This window comes from Siphateles boraxobius, unplaced genomic scaffold (genome assembly GCF_051911475.1).
Source record: "Siphateles boraxobius isolate OS27281-9 unplaced genomic scaffold, OSU_SipBor_1 50, whole genome shotgun sequence".
Classification (NCBI taxonomy): domain Eukaryota; kingdom Metazoa; phylum Chordata; class Actinopteri; order Cypriniformes; family Leuciscidae; genus Siphateles; species Siphateles boraxobius.
The window spans coordinates 2,682,727-2,696,255 of NW_027509142.1; the positions used below are offsets into that span (position 1 = coordinate 2,682,727).

The 13,529-nt window shown below is 38.1% G+C and overlaps 1 protein-coding gene across 1 annotated transcript; it reads right to left on the reverse strand.

Moving 5' to 3' along the window:
- Positions 1-1,899: 1,899 nt before the first annotated feature.
- On the reverse strand, positions 1,900-10,641 carry tnni1a (troponin I type 1a (skeletal, slow)). Its single transcript, XM_077204721.1, has 6 exons — positions 10,485-10,641; positions 8,310-9,699; positions 6,857-6,988; positions 6,346-6,435; positions 4,911-5,087; positions 1,900-2,514 (listed from the first exon to the last, which is right to left on the reverse strand). The coding sequence occupies exons 2-6, from the start codon at positions 8,316-8,318 to the stop codon at positions 2,410-2,412; spliced, it is 513 nt and encodes a 170-aa protein (XP_077060836.1). The 5' UTR covers positions 8,319-9,699; positions 10,485-10,641; the 3' UTR covers positions 1,900-2,409.
- Between the last annotated feature and the right edge of the window lie 2,888 nt (positions 10,642-13,529).

Genomic DNA, 13,529 nt, shown 5'->3' on the forward strand with positions numbered 1-13,529 from the left:
GACATTTACTCTGCAGTTCAGAAACCATTGATACTCAAGGGCTGGAGGGGTTTGCTTTATTCCCTGTGCCACACCTACAAGAGAAAAGTAGATCTGCTGAACTTTGAGCAGGGCAATATGAAAGCCATAGTTGACTATCCAGTCTAAAAGGGGTTTGGTCATAAAGGAAATAATAGGCAACTTCACTGGAATGACAATTCTGATGACATGTTTCCGCTATATTGTTTCACTTACAATTGCCTGTACATTCACTCATGCAAGCAGAGAGAAAAAACTCAACAAAAACAGTCCACTTAAGGAACGTCACAATGAACTTCAACAGTTAAACGTTAAATAACTCCAGCAAGCACAAGTGGCCTGAACACCCCACCCAATGCTAACACAGGAAAGAGACAGCAATATCCACTATGCAAATAAGGGTTGGAGTCCACTGTCTTCAGATGACAGTCTCCACAGTTAACGCTTCACTTCCTGCACAGGCTCCTTATCTCATCAGCTCGGCATCATCCTATGGCCAATAGCAATTTAAACATTTGCATTAAATTAGACTAAACAAAGAAACACATCTGATTCATTTTTCAGGCATTTTATTGGCATAGCATGCACAAATAAGTTTTTCTTCGCACTTATGTTATATGCACTTTTTTGCAAGTTCATTTACAACACTGTAAAAATAGTTGCTGCCTTATTACATTAAACTGACTTAAAAAATGTGTTGAACATTTAAAAAAAGTTAAAAATTGCTTTTCTTAAAGGCCCCCTTTAATATGAATATGTTAGCCTTAGGCCGTGTGTCCACCAAAGTGTTTTTTCACGCAGCTGGCGTAAAATTCCAATTGTTTTCAATGGGAGCGCCGCGTTTTTTAAACACCATGAGCGTAACGAGGCGCTGAGCGAGTATTTAACGCTCAAGCGCTGAGCGCCAGGCGTTTTTTACTGGTCGCCGAGAGTTGAAAAATGTTCAACTTTGGGTAAAACGCTGCCTCATAACTGTCACTGTTTACACAGCCGTCCAATCACAGTGGAGGAGGGGCGGGACAAATACCACACGACCAACTGTCACAACATTCTTTCTGTACAACGACGTCAAGCAGCAGAGCTAACCGAACAAAATGGATGAAAAATAAATTTTTAGTACGAAACAAAATTATCTGCGAAATCAGTTACAAGTAAACTGTGCTGCGGATATTCTGTATCATAGCAACAAATCGTCTCAACTGAAAAAACGCAGCGCTGCCAAAACGCTCTCAAGCGCCCACAGCTAGGCGTTTTCAGCAGAGCGTCCAGCGTTTTCAGCCGGCTAAAAACACATGGACATACGGCCTTAAGGTTATGAATACGCTGGCGTGCTCCAAAACAATGACAAAATTCGCATTTAGGAGATATAAGCATTCAAAACTTACAGTCTCTCACTTCCGCTAAAATGGATCACGGATGTTTATGACATCACTGCAGACTGCAGCTTCTCATCACATCTTCTGTCCAATCAAATGCTCTGTAGAATCTAAAGCGTCCCGCTACCTATGCTATAAATACCACCAGGCACGTCACGGAGCAATATGGGGAGGAGATTCGTGTTTGGTTGCTCAAACGCTGTACATTGGTAAATTTTTTCACACCTCTACTATTGAATCAAAAGTAACATCAGCGCTCGGATTCGCTGCCCTGGTTTAGTCAAGTACGACTTGCAGTCTGTGAGTTAAACTAAATGCTATTGGCTATTTGAAAAGGAGGAGGAGCCTTTCAGTTATGTTCCTCCTTAGCTTCCTGTTTCAGTGGAAATTACGTCAACGCATCATTCAAAGCTGCACCTTCCAAGGCACTTCAGTGGGACTTTAATCTTATTTTGATGAGTTAAAGAAATGCAAAAACATATGTTGTTAGAACAACATCTTATTAATAATATCAACTTTTATTTATTTTTATTTAATAAGTTCAATTTCACCATTGCAAGTCAGGGTTATGAGTTTTTGTAAACAGTAAATTTGTAGCCAGATTATCAGAAAAACTTGTCAAACAGAGTCTGGAAAAGTTTTGGTAAGACTACACATGTATAATGAGCTTGTACATCGACACATGTTTCACTTTGTTTATTCTCGTAATACATTGGTACACCTTACATTGACTCTTTCTCACAACTGAATATTGACATAATAAAAGATAGACTAAGCAAGTAATTATTTACTTATTGGCCACATGAAAGTTGCACAATCATTTGCACCAATGCAGAGCAGTTGCAATGAAGGGCAATTGTCATTTCAATGCACAGTTTAACACCACCTAAAATGAAACCAGACTATTAAAGTATATCTAGTACATAAATTATATATTTAGTGTGCAACTCTAAACCTAACCTTTTATTTGCCAAACAAAAGTTGCATGATCTTTCATGTTAACTTCACTAAGGTTTCACTGGGTGGGGCCTTTTGCTGCATCAAACATCTTCTTTCTTCCCTCCATACCAGACATGGCCTCGACGTTCTTCCTCCAGTCACTGTCCTCAACTGGCCTCTTCTGCAGAAAGATACAGCAGTGTTTCTATTACAAAGTGATGATTAAACACGATTGTGTGATCAACAAACTATTGTTGTTCTATTGAATGTCAATATAATGAATTTGGTTCAGCCACTTTGGGAGATTTCACTTGAATTAACAATTTCAAAGGAAAATAGGTTAAGTTCAAAGACTTGAGGTTAAGCCACTAGTCCCTGCTGGTAGATGTTGTAACTACACCATCTAGTTCTAAATAACATATTTCTCAATTGACAGGCATTCAAAAGTAGCCATATTGAAAATTCGTCATTAGTAACTTCATGTGATAAACCAAGCTTCAAGGATCTCACTGTTCTTGGCACAGTTTGAGTCAGAAAGGAACAGAAAGGATTGTTAAAATCGTAATTTAACGGAATAAGCAGAATTAGTAACAGATATTTTCTTCCGTATTGTGACACATCTGAGTGTGACGGATTATTGAAAATGATGATGTATTGAGGTCTTAAAAAGCCATACGATCATTCTGTTCAAGAAACTGAACTTTATTTACAATATTATTACCTGTAATCCACAGACATCAATGAATCATCAGGCGCCACGGGAATTAATTTTGTTTTGCCTCTCATATGTTTTATTGACTCTCAAAGTGACAGTATAGCTATTGACTTGCATTATATGAATCACCAAGGACCATGCCCAGACAGCAACATAGTGTCGGCCCAGATCCGGCCCACATTTGGTACACTTGGATTCTAAGCTTACCAAATGTTGGCCGGATCTGGGCCGACACTATGTTGCTGTCTGGTCGGTTTCAGCTAAAAAATGTCTTTACATTTCTACTGAATAAAAATGTCACCTATAGATAAAAGTAAAGGTTTGGAAAGATAAAAATACTGAGATATAGTACAGATACTTGAAAATTTGTAATTAAAGGAGAACTCCGGGCAATTTTTAAGTTAATCTTGATCGTTAGACCTTTGTGAGTACTGACTGTAGAAAAAAAAAAACGAACCGGATTGGTGCTTGCTACTCGGAGCTGCGACCGCGAATGCCCCCACCCAGCTAATCTTTAGCGCGTAGTACTTCTACGGGAGTTTGCACAAGTTGAAGTACAACTATAGCCACAACTGCAGAATCTCGAGGTCATGAAAAGGAAGACGATGAAAATGTAAGCTCTTATATTTTCGCATTCTGTTGCCACAATTCGGAAAGGCACAAACACGAACCATTTCTTCTTCACTTGTAAGCAACTCTGATCTTAACTCGTCGCACATGATCAACACTCCTCCCACCTGGACATTGTTTACCTTTTCCGGCTACAGCACGGGACTGCAGCGCGAGACTACAGCTTGCCGTCTAAAAGAATATTTAGGTGAGTTGAAACAATGGCTAAGTTGCTAAATGTATCTTGTTCACATGTAGGGTCCCTGTTCATGTTGGACAGACATTTTAATTGCATTTTGTGTCTGTTAAGAGGCTCAAAAACGCTCTTTATGTCCATGCCCCCATAGCTGCCGTTTTAGCTGGGTGGGAGCTCTGGGCATTCGCGGTCGCAGCTCCGCGTAGCAAGCACCAATCCGGTTCGTTTTTTTTTCTATAGTCAGTACTCACAAAGGTTTAACGATCAAGATTAACTTAAAATTTGCCCGGAGTTCTCCTTTAAGTACAGTAACAAAGTAATACAATTTTATTACTGTTCATCACTGTCTAATCAACATCACGCGACACATATGATCCGAAGACATTAAATTAAAAATAACCCACAACGTCCTTTTAATCTGCTGGTTTATCTACTCTATTAAGGGCTTGGCCTCTTTGGGTGTTTCATATATCTGAAACACAATAAAAAAATGTTTTTGCATTGAATTCAGCTACGCATCTACACCTTAGCTTTTCTTCTAGTGTGCCATACTTCTGTTGCCCACTCTCGTGTCTGTCATCCAACACCTAATCTCTATTATTGTCAAGACAACCACTGAAAAGAATTAACATTGTCACTGTCTGGTCTCAAACGTTGCCTTTTACTCCTCCGAATCACATCCCATGAGCCTCCGCCTTTCCAACAGCTGTTGGAGGTGATGTCATCCTTCTTGTCTGAGCTCTGTTAAGCTCTGAATAGTCAGGGTGCATTGTCTCTTTTCATATCTGCGTGTGGACCATTTGTCCCAGTGCCAATCCAGTTTAGGGAGTAAGGTGAGAAGGTTAGTAAAGATTTTAAGCCTTTCACTGGCGTAACCTTGAGGGATTAACAGTTTACTCTCATTATCTTACATGGAACATTCCAAGATTTTCCTACTTGTCTAGTTTTGTCTTATATGGTTTCATCTGCAGGCATTTGCACCAATAACCATTTGGCTATGTAAGCATTGCTTGAATCTGTCATATAACTCTGTTTATGTGTTCAGATGACATCGTACCTTCTCAGTATCCTCTTTTTTCACAGATTTGAGGTTGGCTCGTAGGTCCATTGAGACTTTGTGCTTTGAGCCTAGGAGAGATCGGAGGATGGCATCTGCAGAAACCCTCACCCTCCTCAGGGTGGGCCGCTTGAACTTCCCCCTCAGGTCCAGAACCTTAATATTCAGGTCTTTGATCTAGAGGATGGATGGTCAATTGATTACTTATGAGATATCTAGCATAGAGATCAACTAAGGCCTTGTTCCAAAGCTAGTGAGCTCTCTACATAGATAGCATTCTCCTTGCACTTACCAGGATTCAACACATACCAGATGTGGGCCAGATCTGGGCCGAAACTATGTTGCTGTCTGAGTGAAGTGAGTATCTGAAATGGACACTTTACTATCCCATGAGGCCACGAGAGAGGATTTGTTAATGGCAGTGAAGTGACAGTGTGTAGTATGTGTAGTACAGACGTACACCTCCTGTGTACGTCTGTACTACACATACTACACACATTCATACTACATAGAACACACTTTTTGACAGTCACAAAGTTAATTCATAGTCAAATGTACCTACTCAGACAGTTAGCAATTTTGGATGCAGTGCATTAGGCTATTCATTGTTGAGAAGAAATCCCATAATGCAGCAAACGAAGCAAGAGAAATATCAATTATGAACAAAATGTTGTTATAAAGTACTGTTTTAACCAGCATTTGTGTCTACTTTGAGTTTTTAAACTGATTAGAGTGCCATGTTGTTAGCTTGGTGACATGCTAATGCTAAACTGTGTCAGAATCAATTTGGTGTTGATTCTCATGACTGTAACTCTGTATCACACACATTTGTTCCTAATTAGGTTCCATTTCAGTTACAGTAGTATGCTCCTTTTAGGCCCATTCACACCAAGGATATTAACTATAATGATAACAATAAAGATTTAGTTCTAAAAATGTTTCTAATATTAAAGAATAGCAGAGTTCACAACACAGCTATAACGATAACGGCATAGAGAAACAATATTGTTGGAATCACTTTCAGAACGTTTTTTTCCCAACTGATGAACGATAAAAACATTGACAGCCAATCAGAATCCCTCCTGCTTTAACAAACTCGAGCAATTAAAGTGGCAGATGACAAAACTGTAGTGTGCACTTAGAACAGAGAACATTACCATCCAATGGTTTGGACGCTAATATCGTTATTGTTATTGTTATCGTTATCGTTCTATCGGGAGTAGACAGCAAGAGAGCTCACATAGTTTTGGAAAAGCCTTTCTATAAAGAAACATCTAACAAATTTTCTTCTCCCTTTTTATTAAAATCACAATCCCAAATGCCCAGAGTTGCATACTAATATTAAAAACCTCCAAATAGACCAGATGAAGACACAATGTACATTGTGACATTGTCCAACTGGTTATTAAACAATGGATTATGTGGATCTTCATACCTCACGCTTATTCAGTAAGACTTTGGCTTCAATATCATAGCGCTCCTCATCCACCACATCAATCTTACCATGAAGCTCTTGACAGAGTTCCTAAAAGAGACAGAAATGTTAATTGAGTTTCAGGAATCCTGTTTGATGTGAATGCGTATAATATTACACAGACTAACAAAATATAGCTTATCCAAAAAGTATTTTATTATGAGAAACGAAATATCATATGACAAATTTTCCTACTTATCTCTTTTACTCAGACATCTAATAATAATGACTGTGGTTGGCTTGGATGGCTGTTTATATTGCAATTAGTCAAATTAAGACAGACAGGCATTGGGCTGGACATTTGCATCAGCCTTATGTAAGCTAACATGCAAATATAGCAGGGTGGGGTGGCGTGAGCAGCAGTGATTGTACCATTCGATTTTAAGTCGTATGAGGATTTCCGTGTGGCACCAAATGAGCTAAAGTGGACGTTTGGAGGTGGACTTCATGTAGAATTATGCCATGAGGTTACCTGAAGCTCAGCGAATGACATGCCCTGCGTCTGCAGAGGAGAAGCTTTCTCCGTCAGATACCTCTGCTTCTCTTCCTCTTTATCCAACACCTCCTGTTCCAGCTCCTCCTTGGCTTTGGCCACCATCAAACTCTGAACACACACAAGTAAATGTTAATGCACCTGTCCCAATACCCCCACTTGCAAGTCTACATTCACAACGTACTTCCTGTATTTAGCCCAAGTGTTTAAGTGGACGTGAAGATCGTAAGTGTGTGTAGAACTTTTATTTACCTGATGGGACACACTTATAGTGTTGTAGAAGTACAAGTAAAGTTTTAAAGAGCTTTATTACCGCATTTTCATTTTCAATACTTTGATGTTTATTTGCACAAAATAAACATCTAAATGTCTGTCCAGTAGTAGTTTTGTAACAGATGACACCATTTAGTAACTGTGGGGCTTCTAATAAAGTGATTAAAAGAACATGTTTTGCAAAACAGCATTCACATACTCATCTCTGCACCAATAAAATGTGCAACACTTTACATGTTTACTACCAAGTTATATGGGATATATAATTAGTTTAACTTACACAGTAAAGTTTTCCTTGACATTGCACGATTTTGGGGCATATGAGTTCATGAACATGATTAATGATGGGATCCCAGACATAGCAACATAGTGTCGGTCCAGATCCGGCCCACATCAGGTAGGCTACACGTGGATTCACATGTACCTGTACCAGATGTGGGCCGAATCTGGGCCGACACTATGTTGCTGTAAGGGATATACTTAGCCTCAACTAACGATCCAAAGTGTAATTAGAGATGGTGTGGATTTAGTGTGCTTTAAGGGGACTGGGTTTTGCCATTATCAGACCTGGGACAGTCTTGCACACTTACTTCATGTCACTTAAACACACTGTCAGATGGCCAATACCACAAGTATGGGTATTGGGACAGCCAAAACATTATCTTGGTTTAGACACATGCCTGCCATCTAGTGGTGTGTTAAAGACTCAGTCTGAATCTTTCTCTGACTTTGCACTGTCTAAACACTATTAACAAAAAGTTTCTGCCTTCAATTTTTAAGTACAATCAACTTGGATGTTTGAGTAATTTCAACTTAAATTACATTATATTGACTTAAAAAATTATTGATTCTTGTATAACATATAAAAATAGTTGAAAATTGCTCAACTTATTTTGATGAGTTAAAGCAATGTAAAAACATATGTTGCCATAACTTATTGATCATACTGTATAATTATTACAGTCCCAGCCATAGAAGAGCTGCTTCTGTGGACGGCAGAAGGTTTAAAGGGGGGTGTGACCAAAAAAGTTTGAGAACCACTGCCTAAATTGAATCTAAACTCATTCAGCATTGTTTGTGCGATGGATGTTGAATTTATGATTATGGATGTTTCGAATGTATTGTATGTGTGTTGCAAACTTGAGTGTAACAAACCAACCTTTAGCATAAGCTTTCTTGAGGCTGTGATCTTGGACTTTCTCTGGGCACGAATATGAAAGTTATAACACAGTACATGTATTACAGATGATCAAAGTTTTAGTAATTAAAACTGCAGTCCGTAACTTTTTTTGGTTAAAAATTATCCTAAATACATTTTTGAGCAAGTACATAACCAGCCAGTGTTCAAAACTATCTGCTTGCCTTAGCTCAATTCAAAATGGTAAGCTTGTAATAATGTTAGTAATTCCAGTGGTACTGGTGGATTTCCACAGGAAATTCGAGCATGACTTTGCTTCATTACGTCACATCTGTAAAGAAGGAGTCTCGGCTAGTAGGCTATGAGTGTGAGGATATTGGAGGTGGAGATTTATAGCCTTTTCTCACAGCACTTGATGTAATTAAACTTTCAATTATATAACAGTAGCACACTTGTTCGCTTAATTCATACAGTTACGGAGTACTGAACTACAGGTAGCCCTAATACACATTAAATGTAATCAAGCAATGTTGATGTTGTTAACATTAACAACTTGAGAACAAAGTATAATTTGCACAGTTTGAGGTGATATAATAAGCGATCGTTGGATTTAATCAGCGCAATTTACTGCAATGCTTTTTTCCCCCTTAGTTGGTCAGAACAAAAGTGGATGTTACTTGTTCAGAGGACATTTTCCTGTGAAAATTCTTATGTTGGTCATACTTCCAAAAAGATAATCTGTGATTGTGAATGGCAGTGTCCACACCGGCGCAGCGACTGACAGCCGCACATTCTCCTCAAAACATTGGATTCATCCGCGCTGTGCCGTGCCGAGACACAACCCACGTAAAGTTGATAATTCCGTGAATAACTGCAATTGCACATTTTGAACAGAGATGGCGACAATTAGGAAAAACTATGGACTGCAGCTTTAATTAGAGAAAATAATGCATAACTTACCTCTTGTCTGAAAATACAGCATAAAATGTACATTGTTAAGGTGAAATTTTATTAGACCACTGTAGAGATTATAAGTGGTATAAAGGCCCATTCACACCAAGAGTGGTAACTACTGTAAAGATAACAGGAAATATATAGATCTAAAAATTGTTCTAATATAAAAGAATAGCAGAGTCCACACCACAACTATAACAATAAAGGCACAAGGAAAATATATAGTTGGAATCACTTTCAGAACAATTTTTTCCCAGCTGATGTAGGCTACGATAAAAACAATGATAGCCAATCAGAATCTATTCTGCTTAAAAGAGCTTGAGCAAAAAACTCGAATACACAGAACGTTATCATTGCTGGTGTGGATGCCATAGTTACCATTATAGTCATCGTTCTTGGTGTGAACTTATTTAGAGATACACACTCACCCTTGTTCAGGCATCTTGGTATCTGAGCACTAAAAGAAAGCAAAACCAATGTTAGATGAATTTGATACATTCAATTTAATTCAGTACTACCAATTTAGGAATACATCATGGCCACAAAGACAAGAATGTGGACCTGTCCTGTCCTAAATGGGTAAAGCATTTGGCTACGGGTGATTGTTTTATTTTGGAAAAAAATACATGCATGAGGTTGCAAGTAATGTGTGTCTATAAAGATAAGCATGGAGGTCAAATAAAACAATAATTATATTATATTATATTATATTATATTATATTATATTATATTATATTATATTATATTATATTATATTATATTATATTATATTATATTATATAATATACACTGATATTAAAGCTACACTGTAAAAAAAATTCTAACCTCCCAACTCAAAATTTTTCAATTGGCCCAAGTGAAATTCTGCAAATTGATAAAAATAAATTTGCATAATTTCACTTGGGCCAACTGAAAAATTTAGATGTGACCAGTCACTAGAAAATTTTGAGTTGGGGAGGTTAGAATTTTTTTTTTTTTTTTTTTACAGTGTATTAAATTAAATAATAGAAGAAGGGCAGGATGAGAAACATTGATAAAATTATTTCATTTCCCATATATATAAGTATTAATAAGACAATTAATAAGACAATAAAAGTGTATACAAGTTAAATATAGAAATGTATTCAACAAACAACAAGAGACTTAAAATGAATGGATAACTAAAGAAGTTTACAATTAGTCTATTACTAAATATGCAAAATGATTATCAGATTCCCCATCATTAGAAGCATCTGATCTTACCGTACAGTGTGGGTTTGTATGGTGTCGTCCTCATACTGATTATTGATAACAGAATGGAGATGTGCTCCTTTATTTAACCCTCAGAGTCTCTCTATCTCTAACCTGTCAGTGGAGGATATTATTAGAGCACAAATCTTTCTCTCTCTGTGTCTGTCTGTCTCTCTCTCTCTCTCATGGCTCCACCACTCTTTGCTGTCTGTCGGTGCCAGTGGACCATCACTAGCCTGGGTTATCTGCTCAGAGCTGATTGTTCTGCTATGCTGTGGAATGTCAATATACTGTGGCTCCAAAAAGTATTTGGACACTTAAGCCACTCTTAATGTCGGAATGTCATTGAACAATATCAAACCAAGTGGCAACTGCAGACAAATGGTGCTAAAGCTTTTCTCAAGGCACGCGGTCATATTAGCTGTGGCTCATCAAAGATTTGTGGGTAAAATTTAGTAATTAATTGAGGTGTTTGTACTCAAATTGTGTGTGTGTGTGTGTGTGTGTGTGTGTGTGTGTGTGTGTGTGTGTGTGTGTGTGTGTGTGTGTGTGTGTGTGTGTGTGTGTGTGTGTGTGTGTGTTAGTGTGTGCGTGTGTGCGTGTGTGTGTGTGTGTGTGTGTGTGTGTGTGTGTGTGTGTGTATGTGAGCCAGGCTCAGTCAGGGGGCCAGTTCTCCTCTGGCCAACGAACAAACAGTGTATGATTATGATTTAGGCAGCATTATAGGTCAGAAGTCAGATTGGATCAGAACTTTCACAATATTTATCCAGTTCCATCTGGGTGGGGGTCGGAGTCATCAAGCCAGTATGGAGACGAGTTTGTTGAGGTGTCCATGAGGCCTTCACAGGGTTGATGACCATGCGATGGTCCTTCATCAGATCTGGATATGGCCTGGATCCGACGGTTTGCGGTAAACCTCTGGATAAACAGAGAGACTAATATTAGCTCAGACGCCATCCTTCTTATGATGTACCAAGTACATCAGGATTTATGGGAAGTGTTCCCGGTTCCGGCTGATCAAAACTATGCAGCCTAACATTGAATTATAGAAGTCTATAATGTGTTATGTGTATGCTAAGCCAAAGAGATCTACAACACATCTACAACACATCGGTAGATCTAGTCTAGATTTGAACTGACAGACTGTGTCTGCTTCCCAGACAATGTTAGAAAGATTGTTCCAAAGTTTTGGTGCTTAATAGGAAAAGGATCTACCGCCAGCAGTTGAATTAGATATTCTAGGTATTATCAACTGGCCAGAATTTTGAGATCACAATAGACGTGAAGGACTATAATGAGTTAGGAGCTCGCTCAAGTACTGGGGAGCTAAACCATTTAGTGCTTTGTAAGTAATCAGCAATATTTTAAAATGTATACGCTGTTTAATAGGGAGCCAATAGAGGGTTGACAGAACCGGGCTAATATGGTCATACTTCCTGGTTCTGGTAAGAACTCTAGTGGCTGCATTTTGGACCAGCTGTGGATTATTTATTAAGCATGCAGGGCAACCACCCAGTAGAGCATTACAATAATCTAGCATCGATTTCATGAATGCAACTAATTGTTCTGCATTTTTAATTGAGAGCATATGATGTAATTTAGATATATTTTTTAAGATGAAAAAATGCGGTTTTACAGATACTAGACACGTGACTTTCAAATGAATGTTTGGTATCGAAGAGCACACCCAGGTTCCTAACTGACAACAAGGACTTGACAGAGCAGCCATCAAGTGTTATACAGTATTCTAGGTTATTAAGTGAGGAAGTTTTTTGTCCAATAATTAAAATCTCAGTTTTTTCAGAATTAAGTAGTAGGAAATTACTAGTCATCCATTTTTTTTTTATATCATCTATGCATTCCATTCATTTTGTGGATTGGTAAGTTTCGTCAGGGCGTGAAGACATATAGAGCTGAGTATCATCGACATATAGAGCTGAGTATCATCGACATATAGAGCTGAGTATCATCGACATATAGAGCTGAGTATCATCAGCATAACAGTGAAAACTAATGCCATGCTTCCTAATAATATCTCCTACGGGTAGCATGTACAGAGTGAACAGCAACGGTCCTTGTACTGAGCCTTGAGGTACACCATACTGAACTTTTGACCGATAAGACATCTCTTCATTTACTGCTACAAACTGATAACGGTCAGATAAGTATGATTTAAACCATGCTAATGCAATTCCACTAATGCCAACATAATTTTCGAGTCTATTTAAAAGAAGGTTGTGGTCTATCGTGTCAAATGCAGCACAAAGATCGAGTAGCACTAATAAAGAGATACAAACACGATCGGATGATAAGAGCAAATCATTTGTGACTCTAATGAAAGCCATCTCAGTACTATGATACGGTCTAAATCCTGATTGAAAATCCTCGCAGATACCATTTCTTTCTAAAAAGGAACAAAGTTGTGCTGCCTTTTCTAGTATTTTTGACAGAAAAGGTTGATTCGAGATCGGCCTGTAATTGACTAATTCTGTAGGATCAAGTTGCTTTTTTTAACAATCGGTTTAATCATAGCCAGCTTAAAAGTTTTTGGTACGTATCCTAATGACAAAGATGAATTAATGATATTAAGATGAGGATCTATGACATCTGGAAGCATCTCTTTCAGTAGATTAGTCGGTATAGGGTCTAACATACATGTTGTCGATTTTCATGATTTAACGAGTTTATAAAATTCCCCCTCTCCTAAAGCAATGAATGAATCTAATTTTTCGTCAGTGAAACTACACTGCACTGTCTGATGCGGTACTGTAGTAGACGGTTGCATAGTTATAATTTTCTCCCTGATATTATCAATCTTGTAAGTAAAAAAAAATCATAAAGTCATTACTGCTGTCCTGCTTGGAAATGTCTGGGCTTGAAGCTTTATTTTTCGTTAGTTTAGCCACTGTTGCAAATAAATACCAAGGGTTTTGTTTATTTTCTTCTAATAGGTTTGAACAATATACAATCGTTCTCTCTTTCCATGAAATGCGAAATACCTCTAGTTCCCTTTCAATGGAACTCGAGCTGCGTTGAGACGCGGTGGGAACGGTCTGC